Source organism: Cynocephalus volans, chromosome 8 (genome assembly GCF_027409185.1).
Source record: "Cynocephalus volans isolate mCynVol1 chromosome 8, mCynVol1.pri, whole genome shotgun sequence".
In the NCBI taxonomy this organism is placed as follows: domain Eukaryota; kingdom Metazoa; phylum Chordata; class Mammalia; order Dermoptera; family Cynocephalidae; genus Cynocephalus; species Cynocephalus volans.
The window spans coordinates 38,788,913-38,809,445 of NC_084467.1; the positions used below are offsets into that span (position 1 = coordinate 38,788,913).

The 20,533-nt window shown below is 36.8% G+C and overlaps 1 protein-coding gene across 1 annotated transcript in view; it reads right to left on the reverse strand.

Annotated features, from left to right (window-relative positions):
• Positions 1-9,592: 9,592 nt before the first annotated feature.
• Positions 9,593-20,533, reverse strand: part of STIL (STIL centriolar assembly protein) — a 57,679-nt gene continuing 46,738 nt past the window's right edge. Inside the window, exons 15-17 of the mRNA XM_063105131.1 lie at positions 19,105-19,318; positions 17,549-17,793; positions 9,593-11,016 (exon numbers count right to left, since the gene is read on the reverse strand). Of these exons, the coding sequence (XP_062961201.1) occupies positions 10,227-11,016; positions 17,549-17,793; positions 19,105-19,318 (1,249 nt within the window). The 3' untranslated portion in view covers positions 9,593-10,226. The remainder of the gene's footprint in view (positions 11,017-17,548; positions 17,794-19,104; positions 19,319-20,533) is intronic.

The window sequence follows — 20,533 nt, forward strand, 5'->3', positions numbered from 1 at the left end:
GGCAGCAGAGCAAGTACAGTGGTCCGGGCAGACCTGAGCTCCTATCCTGCTTCTCCACTTGCCAGCTGTGTGAGTGTAGTCAAATGACTTAATCCCTGAGTTTCACTTCCTTTGTCTGCATACATCATACTGTTTTGTAAGGATTATTTTTAATGGTAAAAACTCTGACTTGAAGTTGTCATTATTTGCCCCCTACACTGCCATATCACCAGTCTCCCCATTTTTGTCCCTTGCCCTGGAAGAACCCCTACCCCATCAGTAATCAGGCCTGAGCCCATAATTTCTAGCTTGAAAGTCACTTCTATGCTTCCAAACCCCAGCCCTGCCATCAGAATTTTTAGGAATGGAAGAGACTTCATTATAATACAGTGATTCTCAATGAGCATCACCTGGGAACTTGTTAGAAAAGCAAACTCTCAGGCCCCACCCCAGGCCTACTAAATCAGGAACTCTTGAGTGTGAGGACCAGCAATCTGTGTTTTCATGAGCTTTCCAGGTGATTACTTATGCACAGAAAGATTTGAGAACCACTGCTCTAGTTTACAGCCCCCATCTGTAGCAAAGACCAAAGTAAAATAATTGTGTTAAGAAAGCACTGTGCTCTCTAATGTTTCAAAGCCATTTTCCTTTCCCTACCCCATATTTCTTCCGCCAGCACCCAGAAGACAAAAACTGCTTCCCAAGTTTTTGGAGAGGATAGTGTGTATGCTGTCCATCCTCACAAGCAGAGAAACCCCAATGACTTTGACATCAAAGGTTTTACTCCCAGAGCTGTTAGAAAACATGCACATCCACCAGCTCTCTGGCTACGAAACAGTTGTTGATGGTCACTGAGACAGGGCCCTGGCCCATGTGTCCACAGAAATACATGTGGATGGGACCCCTGGAACCCTGGACCCCTGGACCCCTGAAGGGGACTGTATGTGCTGAGCACCTGCTGTGTGCCTGCACTGCTCCAGGCTTCTGCCTCTTTTCTGTCATTTGATTCTCCACAATAACCCTGCCAGGCTGCTAGTGTGATCCCCACTTTAGAGATGAGGAAAGAAGCTCATCTCACCCAAAGTCACTGAGCTGGTATACACCCAATTCAGCTTGGCCCCAATATCCTCTCTATTCCTGCCGGCTGTAATGAGATATTTGTTACTTTGGAAGAGCTGCTTTGAAATCTTGAACACTTTGGATAGCATCATGATATGTTTTGGTTTAAATCCCTTGTGACTCAAGAAGATAAACAACCAAAAATCTCGTGAAGATATGCTCAAACTTGCATTAGGGAAATGTAAATTAATACCACAATCAGATACCATGACACATCCACTGAAATGGCTAAAATTTAAAAGACTGACAATCTGAAGTACCGGTGAGTATGTGGAACAACGGGAATACTCAGATATTGTTATAAGGAAATGCAAAAATTACTCAAACATTTTAGGAAATTTTTGGCAGTTTTTTATAACCATGAACATACCTTTACTGAGAGAATTGAAAAATATATATCCACAAGAACACTTGTACATAAATATTCATAGCAGCTTTATTCATGAAAACAAAAACTAGAAAATATTCAAATGTCCTCCAATAGGTGAATGAATTCATGAACTAGAATACTACTCAGCAATAAAAAAGAAACAAACTACTGATATATGCAAGAATTTAGAATAATCTCAGAAACATTATGCTCAGTGAAAGAGGCCAGACACAAAAGAACATACAGTGCATGATTCTACATTACAGTGTATGAAGAACATATAGTGTATGTGTGTAGAATTTATATGGAATTCTAGAAAAGGCAAAGCTAATCTGTGAAGGCAGCATTCAGATCAGGGGTGATGTTAGAAGGGGCATGCTTACAAAGAAGCACAAAGGACTTTCTGGGTGAAGGAAATACTCTATATCCTGATCGTGGTGGTGGTTATAAGACTGTATGCATTTGTCAAAACTCAATACACTGTACATTAAAATGGGTACATTTTATTGTATATAAATCATGCCTCAATAAACTTGACTGGAAACATTCTTTGTGGCGCTGCTTCAAAGTTACCTTGTCCAGAAATCCTTTCCTGATCAATCCTTCCCTAACCTGTATTGATATATCCTCCTGTTTAGCACACCCCTGATCCCTGCATTACAGTCTAACTCTGCTCAGGGCCAGGCACATGGGCATGAGTGAAGATCTGGGGACAAGAGAGGAACTGAATTGATTGGTTTAAAGAGTAACAGAGACATCTGCCAGGAAGTAGGGTCATTCCTTCTGACCCTCAGATTCTCTGTGTGAATAGAGATGCGGGGTGGTGTGGGACCACAAGACCTCTCTCTCCCTTTTCTCTCCTCATCTCTTTCACTCTGCCTCTCATCTGTGCCATCTCTATGTTAAGCACCCTCTCGCTCTCCCCACCTCCGTGCTTCTCTCTCCCTCTCTCTCTCTCTGAGTCAGCTCCTCTTTCCTACCTCTGGCCCCATCTTTAATCTGTCTCTCATCTTTGCCTCTTCCTCTTTTTTGGTCTCTTCTCAGGCTTTCAAATGAGAACTCCAGTTCCACACAGGTACCCCCAAAAAACAAGGCATCCCAATTCTCCTGTTACATTTCTCACAGGTTGGACCTATTAGAAAGTCATAAGCTGGTCTGAAACTCCAGGTAGAGCAGAAGTTCCTTCCTCGGGCTCCTTCTTGTGTGCCCTTAAACAACCCCCAATGTGGTGCTGACCACATTTACCTGGGTGCTATGGTCTGAATGTGTGTCACTTCCAAAGCTCATGTGGGAGTTTGATTCCCAATGTGGCAGTGTTGAAAGGTGGGGCCTTTAAGAGGTGATTGGATCATGGAGACTATGGTCTCACGAATGGGTTAAACTATTCATGAATAATGGGTTAATGGTTTAATGGATTATCATGGGTGTGGGCTTTACAAGGACAGCAAATGAGCACGTTAAGAAGCACTTTTCCTTAGCCTTCACCATGTGATATTCTGTGTCACCTAGGGACTCTGCAGAGAGTTCCCGCCAAGAAGATGGCCTTCACCAAATGTGCCCCTCGACCTTGGACTTCCCTAGCCTCCAAAACTATAAGAAATAAATTTGGTTTTCTTATACTTACCCAGTTTCAAGTATTCTGTTATGAGTGACAGAAAACAGAGTAATACATCTGGGTGTCTATGTACCCACCAAGACTCTCAAAGACAGGGACCGACTATGATTGTCTACACCCCAGCAGATCATGAAGGAGCAATGCAAGTGTATGTTGAAGAAATAAGAGGGACAGAGACAGAACTGGAGAAAGCAATTGAGGGAAAGGGAAACCACCCAGCAGGACCCTGGGCCATGAACTTAGAGAAAGCAGAACTGGCTAGCCCTCCTGGTCCTAGAATCTGGGCTCAGAGACATGTGAAGGTGCATCCTGTATGGCCCTTGTGAGGAAATAAATGGTTCCATGATTACATAAGCTGCGAGTTGCAGCCCCTTCCTGGGGCAGCCCAGGAAATGCAGGCCTTGCTGGGAGTTGGGAGTAGATTCTCCCTATCTTCATAGACAGCCTCTGTGCTGGGTGGGGAAGGGTGGGCAAGCAGGGGGCTTGGAGAGTCACAGCACAGGCCCTCTAGGGTGGTTTGGGGGGTTTGGAGCAAGTCACTCATCAGGAGCAACTCTGCTATGGTATATGAACTTGGTCCCCTCCCAACCAGCGTCTAAGTCCTGGTATCACCTTACCAAGGTAGAAACATAGGCTTTAGGGAACTGAAGCCCATGCTCACATCAACCTTCCACCCCCAAGGGAGAGGAAGAAGGAGAAAAAGGCAAGAACATGGGTGAAGACAGACAGGCCCAAGTTCAAATACTGATTTTACCCCTTATTTCACCTGTGTGAGCTTGCACACATCACTTTATGCCTGAGCTTCCATTTCCTCACAGGGATAATCCCGACTGTTAAGTTAGTGGAATGGGCTCTGGAGTCAGGGTCTAAATCCTGAGTCCTTGTATTGGCTGTGTGATCTTGGGGAAAATTACTTAACCTCTCTGTTCCTATTTTCTACTCTATAAAATAGGGGATAGTAATCGTATCAACCTCTACACTCATTGTGAGGAATAAGTGAGTTAATAAATGTAACAGATTTAGAACATAGCAAGTGTGTTCAGTAAAGGTTAACTATTGTTATTACTTCACTGAATTGTTACAATGATTAGATGAAAGAACATACATAATAGTGCTTTCCCCTGTGACCCTCATGATCCACAATGTAGCAAGCAGACAGTGTGGGCTCCGTAGCAGGCAGTTTCTGGTCTTCAAAAAGATCTCTAAGAGTAATATCAACTTCCTTTCCTCAACCTCATCTTCATTCCACTGTCCTAAACCAGGACTTTGTCACTTGTTACAAATCTTTTCATCTGCTTTTGTCCCAATACTCTGTAATTGTTAGTACTCCTATGAGTGTCTGCGTGGGAAGCTGCACGTTTGCTCTGTTTACCTTGAAGGACTACTATGAGGTATAAACGAGATACTGAGTAGGACTCTGATAAATGTTAGATGGATATGATTCTGCACAAATGTGTCCATGAGTGCATAAATGCGTATCTACAATGGCAAGCTCTAACAGTGCCTTCTCTTTTTTTGTCATGCTCCCAGAGTCTAGCACAAGGCTCCCAACACAGCAGGAGCATTCAGCAGATCTTTTCCATGTGGCTCTTCACTGCAGAAGGGGATCACACATGGTCCCTGTCCTTGAGGAGTTCCCAGCCGTGGGTACAGATAACCAACATACAAGCTGGTTGTAATGAATTCTATAAGAGGACAAAAAGAGGACCAGCGAAAGGGCTATGGAATTTCTTTTTTTTTTTTTTTTTTTTTTTTAAAAGATGACCGATAAGGGGATCTTAACCCTTGACTTGGTGTTGTGAGCACCACGCTCAGCCAGTGAGCGAACCGGCCATCCGTATATGGGATCCGAACCCGGGGCCTTGGTGTTATCAGCACCGCACTCTCCCGAGTGAGCCACGGGCCGGCCCCAGGGCTATGGAATTTCAAAGAAAAAAATATCACTTCCACATGAGTATTCCTGGGAGGCTTTCCTGCAGGATGGGGAGGGGATGCAAGGAAGTAGCATTTAAACTGGGTTTTGAAGGGTACACAGGGCTTTGGACCTGTGGACAATTTAGAGGCAAAAGGAACAGTGTGTGTGTGTGTGTGTGTGTGTGTGTGTGTGTGTGTGTGTGTGTGTGTGTGTACTTGACTGCCTTCTCTTTCCTTTGTCCAGGGGCACAGAGAAGGCCTGGGCTTGATTGCTCAATACCTAACTTACTGACTCAAATACCATGGCATATGATAGTTTGGTCTGGAAGCCTAGAGTTCTGAGTTCCAGTCAGCTCTGTGCTTTCTACACTGTGTAAACTGGTGCTTTCTGAGGTCCCCACAGCTCTGACACCCTTGATACTGATGTCATCTTTTCCATTGTGTTTTTAATTATTCCCCTTTGCTCTTGTGGACCCAGACCTCCCATGAAGAGGCAGGACACAGGGCTCCCCCCCAAATCTATCCTTTTCCTGGAGTTCAGCCTCTAACCAGGAAGTGGGAAAGCAGGATTTCCTCTGAGGATGTTTTCTGTGACCCAGACAGTTCCGGTCAGGGGAGTGGAGAGGAAGAGATAGGGAGCATCACTCATGCTTCCAAACCCTAAAGCACCTTTTCATGGGTTTTAATGATGTTCTCCCACACAGACTTGAACCCTGTAAAACCATGGAATGTGTAATCAGAGCTGGAGAAAGACATGTTGGTACCCCTTCCAAACAGATATGATTACTCAACATTTTGGTGGGGAAAATTGAATTCTCTTTTTCCTTTTAAGTTGTAAAATATATTAAATATTATGAAATGTAGGGAAATCTCCTTTTCCTCACCTATACCTGTGGAAATTCTTCTGCCTTTCGAGGCCCAGCTCCAACACTTTCCCTTATAGGAAGCCTTTTCCTCCTCTGGACTTTCAAACCACTGCTCACACCTGATGTCTGCAACATCATTTCATACAATCGCAGTATGTTAGAGATACGTGGGGCTAACTCCTTCACATCAAAAAGTGGGAAACTAAAGCCTGTGACTTGTCCAATATCACAGTTTGGGGCAGAGTAATGACAGGAACCTAATTGTTGCTGGCTCCTAATTCAGTGTTCTTCCTACTTGTATATTTTTTCTCTTTCCTATCTTTGTTTTTCCTGCCCCAAACCCTCTCCTCCAATGTTATATCTATTTACATCTTCATGCTTTCACACAAGTTGTTCCCTCTATCAGAAATATCCCTTTCCCCCTTTTTCTTTCCTACTGTTCCTGAAAGATTCTAGAAGTCACCATCCTTCTGAAGTGTTCTCAAAATAACCTTCCTCCCAGTTTTCTTATTATATTCCCAAACATGTTTTATAGTTTAATTATAAGTACTTATCTGACTGTATTGCTAATGTTTGCACGTCAATCCCTCATTAGTTCCTACAAGGCACATTTGTCTTGCTCATCATCTTATGCTCAGCATCTAGCTCAGTGCTCAGCAGGATCAATATCATATACCTGTTGAATGACGAGGTGTAGAAAAGCTGCTGATGTGGAGAGGAAGAGTGGAGAGAGTGGCTGCTTCTGGGTTAGACGCTATGGAGGGACACAAAGCTAGTGAATTGGTTAACTACAAGTGTATGACTTTGGCTCAGTTATACTTCGTATCTGAATCATCATCTGTAAAAATGGGTTAATTATGCCTGCCATAAATATTTCAATAGGGTTTTTGTTGTGAGGATTATAGGAGAAAATAAATAAGTGGGAAAGCATTTTGAAGTGTGAAGCGGTCTGAAAACCTAAGATATTATGACAAAATTTATATTGCAGGCACGAAGGCCTCTCAGTTAATCTTGGAGACTAGAAAAGGTTCTGCCCTTATGGACAACGCCTAGGAAACAGGGGCACAAAAAGAACTTTTGTTCCCGTAATTTTCTGGAGCCCTTATAGTATAGACTCAGTACTAGCTTACCACAATGTAAAATCATTAAAGTGAACCCTTTAACATTAACATAGATGGGGTTGCCTACTTGAGGACCCATCTGTAAACACTAGTAATTTTCGGTCTTGGCTAAAGGGCAAGGGACTCCTTCCTGAAGGAATATAAACTGGGCCAGCTTGGAGGACAGAGTAGTATTTGAAGACAACTTTGGCTGTAGTATTTGAAATCATTCATTCAGCTTAAGATCGATTTCTTTCAGGAAGCTCTTCTGGAATTCCTCAGGCCTCAGAGAGGCTGTATTTTCTCAGTGGCCTAATAAGACCTTGAACTCTGGAGTTACACTTGAGCTTAAACCTCTGGTAGCAACTTACCCGGGTAAATTACTTTCCTAAGGCTGTTCCCTCAATTGTGAGTCTAACAATTATCAATTGCAGTCGGCTAGGAGGCTTAAAGGAACTAATGAATGTCAAGCGCTCTGCACAGTACCCTGTGGGCACACTGTTGTCCTAAAAAGATGGAAGCTATCACAATTACACTCTTGTAGCTCCTTAGAATCTGGATCACTCATTTTGGCTTTTCATCATATATTCTTGTAACTGTTGTGACTGCTGGATTTGTTTTCCCTAGAATCTCTTCTGCTGGCAAGGGCAAGTCTTACGTCTAGCATGTCTACGTTCACTTCTGTGGGGCTTAGTACAGGCCAGGGTAAGGCAGAAGACAAGTGAGCATGGAGTGATTTAAATTAAAAGCAACGGGCTTTAGAGGTTGAGTGAGGGGACATTTGCTGAAGGGGGGGAGGGGCCGGGAGAGGGAGGGTTGTCAATTGACCAGGACCCAGACTAATGGTTTTGTTTCCCAGACACTGGGTAATAGAAGCTCCATCATTTCCCTATTCCATTTGAAGGAGCACCCACGTATCTTATAAACAGCATGCAATGAGAGATGTCACTTAAGAGGCAAACACCTCCAGTCTTTTAATTCAATTTTCCCAGTACCGATGCTTTTTCCAAAGATGCCTAAAAGTTACTATAGCAACTTATTTGCCAAAAAACTTCCCACAGTAAAATATTCTTCTTAGAGAACTTTCTAGAGTAGGCTTCAGTGATGGTGCCTCTTATTTTGGCATATGAAAGAGATGTATTTTGTTGAATTAAACTGCAGTTTGAGTTCAGCCTCCTAAACTGCTTAAACATCTTGGCAGAGGCTTTATGTTAGATGTGGTAATAAGTGATTGAAATACATTTTGCCTAAAAAGGATCAGGTTCAGTTTTTATTGTTCAGATAGAGAGCTTTTTGTTTGGTATAAAAATCACAGGATTCCCAGTGTTAAAGGTACTTGATGAGGCTGTCAGTTAATTCACTAACGTTCCCAGTTTTTTCAATAGTGTGCAAAATAAATTGTACCTATACTCCTTGAATGAAACGCTGAGGGCTAAAGTTAAACGGAGCACACTTGAAGTGGCATTGACAATTCTATTACTTAAATTTACTTCAATGAAATGTTTAAGTGGATTTTTAGAAGGATGGCTATTTATTAAAATAACCAAAGCCCCAAACATTGCACATGGAAACATAGGAAAAAGACATTATCATTGCCATTTGCATGTCTTAATTTTAACTAAAAGAGCAACAATGCAGGGCAAGATGCACTAACTTGTCCCTTGCTCCAGTAGAGAGCCACCATGTTACTATACTTGGGCTTGCTAACTATAAATTGTTTTAACAGGATAGTGTCTCAGAATGCTGCAGCTGGATTGGAAAAGTATTTGAGATCCAAAGTCCATTTCTTTCCAGTTTCATATTAAACTTTAATATAAGGCAATCACACCTTAATTTAACTTCAGCAGAAAAGCTTTAATTTCTCAAGTGAATGAGGACTTTTTCATTTATATTCAGAAATAATTTAAAACCTTATTTTTAAATGGGGAAAGGGAAGAATTATTGATACACTCAACAATTTAGATGGATCTCTGGACATTATGCTGAGTGAAAAGAGCCAATTCCAAAAAGTCACACACTGTATGATTCCATATATAGAACATTCTAAAAATGATAAAATCCTACTGATGGAGAACAGATCACTGTTGCCAAGGGTTACGGTTGGTGGGAGGGTGTGTTTCAAAGAGTAGCACTAGGGAGCTTGTGGTGATGAAATAGTTCTGTATACTGATTTTGGTGGTAATTATGTGAATCAATAAGTGACAAAATTTCATAGAGGTATATACCAAAAAATAAATAAATGAGTGTAGGCAAAAATACTGAAAGGTCTGTGGCTTAGTTATTACTCTTCTACCCAATGTCAATATATTCTCGGTTTTGATAATTTACTATGATTATGTAAGATACAGGGGTACTTCAGAGTTTGTGGAAAAATAAAGTTAAAAGATAATACCAATCTTTCCATGAACTTTTTTGAAGCACCCCTGTATTATCATTGGGGACACTGGATGAAGGGTAAACCTGAATTCTCTGTATTATTTCTGTAACTTTTTAGGACTCTAAAAACAACAACAACAAAAATGGGGAAAGATAAACTACAGCACAAGACAAAGGAAAACAGTCAATCTAGACATTTTTATTAAGTCCCATCAAAAAATATTAAGACACTTGAAAAACTCATAAAATTTATAAAACGCACTCAGACCCAATAATTTTCTTATTCTGTGATAGTTAGTGCTATACATTAAAGCTATTAACATCAACCCACCAGACTGCAAAAGTTTTATTTCCAGAGTTCAACAAATATGCATCTTAATTAAGAGGAAATACACTCCTTGTATATAAGATTTTAAGTTATTTTTAAGAATAATTTTCCCATTAAACTCAAGAAGGGTTGATTTGCTAATTTAGCCAGGTCATGATAACTTTGTTTTTTTAGTGATACTGGGTAGATGCAGAGATGCACATGCTAAAAAAATGGATTTATGTCTTAAAATACATAGTATAAAAGAGCAGTTCAGATTGAGTTGGACAATGTCTGTTTACCTAAATTTGTTGAAATAAATGATCTCAGGGTTTACTTGTTTTTCTTAAAGGTTTCATGGATGCTGAACAGCTCCATCTGAACAAGAACTTAACCTTCACATTCGCCAGCCATCTCACAGACAATCAAGCCACTTGTTTAGCTCGTTGCAATCAGCTGCTACCAAGAAACAGACTCCTAGAAGGATTAGGAATCCCACAACTACCAAAAGGCTCTGGCTTCCCTAAGTATCTTCCGGAGACACCCTGTCCCCATATCAGAGGAGCAGGGAGTTAAAGGTTTAAAATAATTTTGGCAACTGTCTGAGACGCTTTACATCTAAGAAGGTGCCTACTGAATTCATGCTATTCATTTGCTTTAAATTTTCAGAAGGTTGCAAACTTTCAGGAAAAATTGGAATGTCCCTTTCATTTTCTTTCTCAGGATGTTGAGTAAACTCTGCTTTTCCAGTTCGGAGGTTCACTGCAGGACTTGGCTTAAAGTTCTTTAATAAGAAAGCAGGACTTTCATTCCTCTGCTGTGTTGCTTTTGGCTGCATAACTTCATTTGTAATATTTCTCAATACTGGCATATCTGTGTGGGTGCTCACAGATTCACAGTTATAACAATGAATTATTTCACTGGCATTCCTAGAAGGCTCTTTCTGATGACCAAGTTGTTCAGATAGGGATGTAAGATTTTGATTCAATAAATGTTCACTCTTGCTATCTGCATTATTGGGAGGCTCCTCTTCATCTTCACTATTGTCACTGCTTTGTATGAGTCCATATCTCTTCATATATTTTTTGGTTGCAAATGACATGTTGTTTGGTGAAATTAAACTAAGTCCCCCTGTGCTTCTGTCTGTATTGACATGTAGAAGGCTAAAAGATGACTCACAGTTATTTTGGTTTGATCGGGTAAGAGAGAGTTGTGACAGCTGATTTTCATTTAAATATTTCAGAGCAATAGCATTTGCCTCCATGCTCAAATCCACACCACTGGGGCTTAAACCACTCATGCCAACATTAGCAAATGACATGTAGTTTAATCCAGAGATCACTGCTTCTGGACTGATGCACGCCAACACACTGAAAGACACAAAGTAGTAAGCCATCATTACCTTATTTTGAGGACTAAATAGTGTCATTCTAAATGTGTTGTATTGTACAAAAGTTACAAAAGGTCTTTAGCTCTAAACTCATGTTGCTTTTTATCTGGGTACTAAGACATCTCAGTCTTGATGATCCAGATACACATTCAAGGAATAAATATGATAATCTAGAAGGTAATCCATGATTCACATCTTGAAGGTGGAATGCAAATGAATTAATTTTCCTAAATGTGTACATCAGTCATAGTTTTAAGACCAAACACAAGGCCTTAAGTATAAGTCATTTAATATTGCTGAGTCATTTAATTTACAACAATTAACCCCAAATAGCATGAGAGATCAGCTAATATTCAAAGTAAAACATAAAAATAAAATCAAACACAAAACACATTTGAAGATATAACAGTATAAGCTTTGGTAAGTAGCTCAGAAGGTTACATTATTCATAGCTGAAGAGATTCCATTTGCAATGAATGAAAAACTTCAATCAATCTCTGGATATGAACTTACACCTCCCCCCACCCCACCCCCCACACTTTTCTTTCATTAGATATAACCTTCAGCTCACTTTGGTTAGCATTAATTCAACGGACTTACCTTTTTTTTTTTTTAATATCACATATACAATCATAATAGCTACTACTGAGGCCTTATAATGTGCCTGGCACTCTGCTAAATGCTTTACAAGCATTATCTCATTTATTCCTCATAGTAATCTTTGTCAGGGAGGTATTCGGTATCTATTTCAACTTAATTCTTTACTTCAATAGTTTACATTCCCCCTACCCTACTTTTCTGTTTTCTACTTAGCACTTACCACTCTCTATAAATTCAAACCACTTTTCTTATTTACTGTCTAGCTCCCTCATGAAAGCCAAAGAGGGCAGGGATTTTTGTCTGTTTTTGTTTCCCCATTGCAATATCCACAGGGCCTGGAATACTGCCTGGAACATAGTAGGCACTCAGTAAAGATTTGCTAAATGAATTAAAGAAGTAGGTACACTATTATTATATTTATTATCAGGTGAGAAAAACTGAGGAATAGAGATTTTAACTAATTTCCCCAAAGTTGAACAGCTATTAAGTGGCAAGCTTAGACTGAAACCCAGGTCTGCCTTACTCTTTATTATACTGCCCCGAAACCAGTGATGTCATCACCAAGCAATGAAACAGTGTGCTCAGTAAAACTGGTCTTTATAACTACGTTAGAATTCTCCCTTAACCTTCTTGGTATGTCATGCTTTGCAAAACTATTTTAATAAGAAGGAAGCAATACTATCAATTTATCTAGACATTACTCTTTTTGATATTCATAGTAATAATACCTTTTGAATATATAGTCTTTTTCTATTTCTTTGCCTATTTCCTCAAAATCATAAGCAATTTGCATATTAAGTCTGAAAACTGGTACATACTAAAATATACATAAGTATATCTATAGACATTAATATAAATAATTTGATAAAAGTAACAAGGTCCAGGGATCAATCCCTGTTACTGGCAGGCCATGAAAAATAAAAATTAAAAAATAAATAAAAAGTTCCATTTAAAAAATGTTAAATATTTAGAAAAAGTAGGTCTAATTTTAATTAGATCGTCTTTTATAGACTGGTTAAAGGATCCATGAAGAAGTCAATATCAGTTTAGAAAATTCTTCAAATTTCATTGTCTAACACAGCTAGCTAGTTTCAATTTGAGGGGTGATATGACACCACTACTCTGAAGACAAAACAGATCAATAATACTCAGAACTAAACCATATAACACTAGGGTAATTAATATGAAAAGGAAAAGGAGGTCACTCCACTTATCAAATCCTAAAAGCCTTGAGCACAAATACTCTATGTTAGAATCTCATTAGATGTGCAGTCAACAAAAGGACGGTGAAAGTCCATGAATAAATGTGAATAAGAGAGTCACATGCCAACAATTAAACGAAACTCTAAAATTATTCCAACTTACTTAAAGATGTAAATCGACCTTGATTTATTGTCCTGTTTGAATCCAGATTATTTATCTCCTACTTATCCTACAAAGGGTTTTTCAACTAATAAGCAGAGAGCCAGGAAGCAAGGTAAAGAAGCAATTAGAGAGACTGCTTGAAACATGTTTTCAATTCAAAAGGTCACTTCAATTGGGAATCTGCATGTAGAAGCTGCTGCCAGACGTCAAACCCACATCTCCATCTCCTATACAATTTACAGGTATATCTGGGACCCTCTTTCCCTGCCCACCTGTCTCTGGACTCTCTTAATCTCTGCAGCGTTCTGGAACAGGAAAATAGAAAGAAGTCTTTCTTGCCCTATCTCAGCCACTCTTCTGGTAGGAGGATGTGCTCCTAGAGTCCAGAATTGGAACGTGAAATCAGTTTTCTCATAGACACAATGACAAAAGGTGACTGGTTTACAGAACTAGAGGAAAAGTATGGATTACAAGGATTACTTTCCTGGAATACCTAACCTATAATTTATAGCACTGCTCCTACATAAAAATATGTCTTAAATTCTAAACAGCCACCTTATGAACTTTTGGCATACCATTTATACTATACCTATATGTGTTAAAAAAAAAAAAGATTATACAAGGTCATAAATACTGACAGTAAGTATACAGAGATACTAAATATGAACATTCATTGTAAACTTCAGTGATGACCTGAGTAGGTGAAGTTTCATTCATTCAGCAAATGACTCACTGAAGGCCCACTAAATGTGGTAGAAGCAATGAAGATTCTTCATTAACTTTTGATCTTGATGGAAAGGCTATCACAGCACATGCTGTATCTATTAGGAACAAGGTATTTTGAAAGTACAAAACACCAATATTCTTTAGGGGTCCAGGAAATCTTGGCAAAGGAGGTGACATCGGAGTTCATCTTTGGGATAAGGAGGATTCTGGCAAGCAAATAGGTAAAAAAGAGCGTCCCAGATAAAAGTGATGGCAAGGAAGCCTGCAAATGTTAATGGTGGGTAAACTGGAACTTGGTAGAGAGTGGTAGAAGATTATACTAAAAAACTAAGCTTAAGACAAACTGAAATAATGTGAATTAAGGTAGGCTTCAAATAGGCTGGGAAGACATTCCACATATAAGACTAAGATTATTGATAAACAAAATTTGACTTCTATGGTGGAGAAATAGTTTCAATGAAGTTTCATTTTTTAATCAAACTAGCATACGGAACATATTAATAACCAATAAAATACAAATTTTAAACATTTTTTATCTAAATTAGCACAGATCTTTAGAAAGGGCAATTTTAACATAGGGTAATTATAACACAGTAGGAAAATACTACTGCTAATGTGTTCCCACAGCATACTACATCTTTCCTTTCCATAGCAGTTATCAGGATATATCCAATAAAATATAAATTTTAAAAACTTTAAGTATTTTTTATCTAAATTAGCACAGATCTTTAAAAAGGGCACCTTTAATATAGGGTAATTATAACACAGTAGGAAAATACTACTGGTAATGTGTTCTGATAGCATACTACATCCTTCCTTTTCACAGCAGGTATCAAGAATTATAACTGACTATTTATATGTGTATTTCCTCACTATAACTGTAAGCTTTATGAAGGCAAGAATGTCTTTACGAGGTTATCTTGTGTATCATGACATCTCTCATAATTAACTCATAGCAGAAGCTCAGTATATATTTATTGAAGTGAAAATAGTGGTGCAATAGTAATACATATAGCTAGTAGAGAATAAAACCTTACTCTTTCAGAAAGCAACTTAGCAACAGCTTTAAAAGTTTTGTACCATTTTGACTCATTAGTCTTTTCATTTCCGAGACTCCTAAAACTGAAAAATGTAATTTTGCACAGAGATGTTCTTCACAGCAACATTTAGAAGAGTAAAAAATTGTAACTAACCTGACAAATCAGTTCTGTTTTGACAAGAGGGGAAGGGTTAGGTAAACAAATTGCTATGTTCCACTCAATGGATTATTATATCCCCATTAAAGATGATGGGTTACAACAACTTGGGAAACATGCTTATTTAAATGTAAAGCCAAAAAATTTTTTTGTGTGTGTGAATATACAGCATAGTTAAAATACCAAGCAGCAAAACACACGCCACCATCACACCCTCACCCAAAAAATTACACAGGCAGTAAGTAGTAGAGCAAATGAGTTAAAAGAAAGTATGAACTTTGGAGTTAAAGAGTAAGTTTAGGGCTGGCTGTTAGCTCGCTTGGTTAGAGTGTGGTGCTGATAACACCAAGGTCAAGAGTTCGGATCCCCTTACCAGCCAGCAGCCAAAAAAAAAAAAAAGTAGGTTTAAAATCACAGCTGTAAGGCCTTGAGTAAATTGGTACTTAATTTCCCAAAGCCTCGATTTCCTCATCTATAAAACAGGAGGACTAGTATCTACCACATAAAATTTATTAAGGGTTAAATAAAATAATGCTGCATTAAATTTTAGCACAGTTCCTGCCTGACACATTATAAGCAATCAATAAATGATTGCTGTTAAAATCGTTTAAGAAAAAGACTGAAAGGAAACACAAAAGCAAAATTTTAATAACAGCTGAGTTTGATTGGTAGGAATATATAGGCCTTTTACTTGCCTACTCTTAATTTTCCAGTTTTCAAAATAAGCTTATTTTATTCTGACAATGGAAACAAAACAAATATCAAACTCTATTTCCAAAGCGTCATAATATTTTATATTAAATATATATATTTATATTAAATAATATATTATATTTATTTAATAAATATATTTAATAAATGTATTTAATAAATATATTAATATTCAATAAATTATATTTAATAAATTATTTTAATAATTTAAAAAATAAATATATATTTAAATATCATTAATATATATAAAATATCTATATTTTATGAAACAGTTTAAACCATATTGTAAAACTTTATGAATGTTTTATAATGTTAAGAAAAATAAACAAAATTTTATATATAGTAAAACTGCAACTATGTTTCCTAAAAAGCTAATTTTCTTTGCATGTTGCATGTTATTAGTTCAGATGACATTTTTTCACTTTCTAAAAGTTTGATCTTGAGCATGTATTAATTTTACAATATAAATTTATAATATATTTAAATTAAGAACAGAATAATCCTAATTAAAACAATTTGAATACCCCACACTGACACATCAAAAAGGCTTTACTTTCCATTTCATTTTAGGCATTTAAAAAACAAATCAAGTTCATTACATAATGAAAATTTATTAATTTCAATGTTCACACTAAAGACATTACTTAAAAACTATTCTCTAAGAGCAGCTACTTCAAAACATAAAGGTTACAAAAAAAAAAAAGAAAAAAAAAAACAAAAAAAACCCATAAAGGTTCCACATAGAGTGATTTGTACATTCCAACAGAGGTTATATAGCCTCTATCTCACAGTATGAAAATAAAACCTTCCAAAATGATAGCTTCACTTCTACACTATTGGTAGGAATAGAAACTGGTACAACTATTTGGCAAGCAAAAATAACATCTACCAAAACTTTAAATGCACATACTCTTTGATGCTGCCTACCTAGGAATTCATCCTACCAAACTACGTATACAAGTACCTGCAGAATAATGTTCACTTAGCATTGCTTGAAACAACAAATAAGAGATGTGGCCTAAAAGTCCACTAATAAAAGAGGACTAGGTTCAATATATTATAATGCATGGGTACAAAAGAATATTATGCAGCTGTTTAAATGCATGAGAAAGAGCAGTATATACCTATAAGGAAAATTATCCAAGGTATAATAATACTAAAAAAAAATCAAATCACAAAGCTTATCACACACATCTATACTTGAACATTCACAGAACATTTCTAGAAGAATATAAAAAATGGTTAAGAGACATAAACTTGGAGGAGACAGACTGAGGAGTTTGGGGAGTAGGACTTTTGCATTTTATCTTATATTCTTCTGTATTATTTGATTGCTTTTAAACCATGACATTTAATTACTTTTGCAATTAGAAAACAACAGTAAAAAATGACTAACAGAAAACATGCTAGCCTTAATAATATAATTTCCAGACTTTCTCCTCTTTTTGGTAAGTATGTGCTGAGGTCATCTTTGATGAAGAGGAATCTGATCAGAAAGACATAACCAGTTGGACACATTCCTAGAAAAAGTAATGTTTTTACTTTTTAGATGGCACAAGTATATAACTGTACATTCAACTGCCGGCACAGACCCTATCAACTCTAGGAAGACTTTTCAGACACTGCCAGTAAAATTCATTTCTCTTTTCCCAAGACTCCCAAAGTATTTTGTTGGCACTTTTACCCACGACACATCCCACAATATCTCTCAAATTACTTACGTATTAAATCTCTCTCCTAGTAAAATGAAGGATCTAAAACATAGACATGATCTCCTATTCATCACATGTATAGCAGGCCCTGAGTAAATGATCAATCATCTGAATCGAGGCACAGATTTATACCTATCATCATGAGATTGCTGCAATACTTCTACAATTTATACATCTTTTAAAACAAAATTCAAAAAGTTACCTGGCATGATCCACTTTATGTGCATTTACTGTAGTGGGAGAATCAATTTTTACTCCAAGGCTTCTTAGTTGCTTAAGAGTTGCATTAAGAACACAGTCTTTGTCCACCAGTCCTGAATCTTGTTTTTTTTTCTTTGTATGGTAAACATTTTGGGTTCTGGTACATTCATGGCTGATAATCACTGCTTTGGTGGATGGCTGTTCAGTTTCTTTGGAGGAGTTATTTAATAGGTGGTTCACCTGACCCTGATGAAAAGAAAAAGGACACATTTGAAAAATCACTACTAATAATCTTAGGATAAGATCTTAAATAATACCATAAGTAAGGCCATAGAAAACCAAAATAATATCATACTGTCAAATTCCACAAGGTATCAAGTATGTTTGCAAGTATTATGGGGTTTTTATAAAAGAAGTCCATCCTAATGGATTATTTCATCAGATCCTAGAGGAAACAATGTTTGTTGAGAATTCATTCTTTCTAAAACCAACATATTTAAAATCATTTGAGCAACACACCAAGTGTTTTCAAGGATTTATGCTAAATTCTTTTTAAACAAAAGTTTAAAATCATGCTTTCATTTGAAAAATGGTAATACATTTCAGAATTATAAATTGGACCTTTATGTTACTTTCAGAATTAGGCTCCTTTCTTTTCTCACTTTCTAAAAACGAAAATGATCTGAGATACTATCTCTGCCTTCCTGATATTAAAGTATATCTAATTCCCTGAAAATAAAGCTGCTAGCACCAACCTAGGACCGAGCAGGCAAATTACAAAAACGTGTGTTCATGGATGAATACATAGAGGCCCTATGAAGTATTTTAATTAGCGTTCAAATTACAAATGGAGAAATCAAACGTTCCAAAATCTACAATTTGGATGGAAGTAACAGCCAGGGTCCTTTCAATCTGTACGTCGCAGTTCACATTCTAAGTTTTCTAAGACAAGTTCCTTCAACCAGAATTCTATCTTTTTATTCTGTGCTCCCTTTGCTTTATACACTTCTCAACCTGTCTTATAATTGTTTGTTACTGGTGTCCAAGTGTTACTATTTCTCCTAGGTTCTCAAGGACATAGACTGTCATATTCATTTTTATATTATTTACTTAGCCTACTTTCTTAGGCTAAGCACGTTTAATAAACATCTGCTTACCTGAACTGAACCCACTTCTTTCCAATTTTCAAACTTACTTTTTTTTCTTGTTATTAACTTCAGTTTGAATTTGGCATAATATCAACTTATATTTTAAAAATAAGTCTGTTTTTCCAGCTAAGTACCTGATGACTGGCAAATTTATAGTAAATTACTGAATTTAGATTATCATAATATATGAAAAGCTAAAAGGTACCTGGTTGATCCCGCCAGCATATAAAAAATAAATATAAAAAATATATAAAAACAAGCAAGGCTAAAAGAGATAAATGCAATATTATTAGGCAAAAATCTTTTAATCTCAAGGTCTCTATCAGGTTAAATCTAGGAAAAGCTAAACTAGTAAACACTATACTAAATAACCACCTCAGAAAAGGTGAAATGCACTACATTTTCTTACCAATAAATCCTGGTAAATTTTCTGGTCATCTGATGGTTGAGGAGGCAAGGGTTGCATTATTTGCTCAATTTTTGGTTCCCCCGACATTTCAGAGTTGTTACTAGCACCCTCTGTTGGCCCAGTCTGTAAGCACATGCTTACACTCTCTGCCAGCAGGGCATTTGGAAAGAACACAGGCACATCAGGTTCTTTTTTCACAACTGGAGAATTGCTGCTTGAAAGGACGTATAATGTAAGGGTTAGTTAATCAAGGTGCCTTTAACATATATTAAAGGGGTTAAGACTCAAGCAATATCGGATTTGTATTTTCAGCTCTTACTGATGCTATGTAAACATCCCATCTTGATAAGCTACATATAAACTGGACCATAATACCTTTTAAAATTATATTATTTATAATATATTTAAGATAACTTTCTTTGAAGGCTGGAAAACAACCTGCTGATTTCTCCTGAACAAGATGCAATGAAAATTTTCAGAGTATCTAAAAACTTAAAATATATTATTTGTTCACTTCAAGTTTTAAAATAATAGTCAAGATCCTTGTCAAATGAAAGTTCGTAACTGTCATTTATAAGCACATTATATATATTTGTTGGTATTCCTTTTGCTGTTTATGCTTTTATGTATTTTTTCAATTTTATATAATGAAAATATATTGCTTTCAAAATTAGAAAATAAAACAATTTTTTAAAATAACTGGGGAAGGCAGTATTAAAAACATTTTTTGTTAAAACAATAATCTGCACCTATTGCAAAAAAATAGGGAAAAAATAATAAATATTAGGTAGTAGAAAGCTTATTATGGGCTAGGCATGGTTTCAAGTGCATTGTCTCATATAAATCCTTACCAAAAAACCTATGAGATAGATGTCATACCTTATCCCCTTTTGACAGATGAAGAAATCGAGACACAGAGAGGTTAGGTAACTAACCTACACCAAGTTACACCAAGTATGAAGAAAATAAAAGTCACAGGTACTTTCATATCTACAGAGAACCAATGTTAACATTTTAGAGTATTTCCATTTGTTCTTTTTTCTATAGTTTATATTCTTTTCTCTGAAAAACTGTACCATGTTATAGTTTTTGAAGTTGTTTTTAAAAACCTATTATTATATCATGAGTATCTTCCCATTTCATTAAATATTCCTAAAAACAAGTTTTAATTGTTATATAATATTTCATTTTACAGACATAGTATGAGTTTTCTAATCATACCTCTTCTTTAAAACTTGGGGTATTTCCAATTTTTCTACAATGTTTCATTTTAATCTGATATGATATGCCAAGCACACGTTTGGTGCATGACAGATTAAATAAATATTAGCTAAATAAAATCCTTACAAAATGCTAGTCAAGGTATAATTCTAAGACAAAATCAATATAGTTGACTACATAAAAATATAAAAATTTTACATGGCAAAAA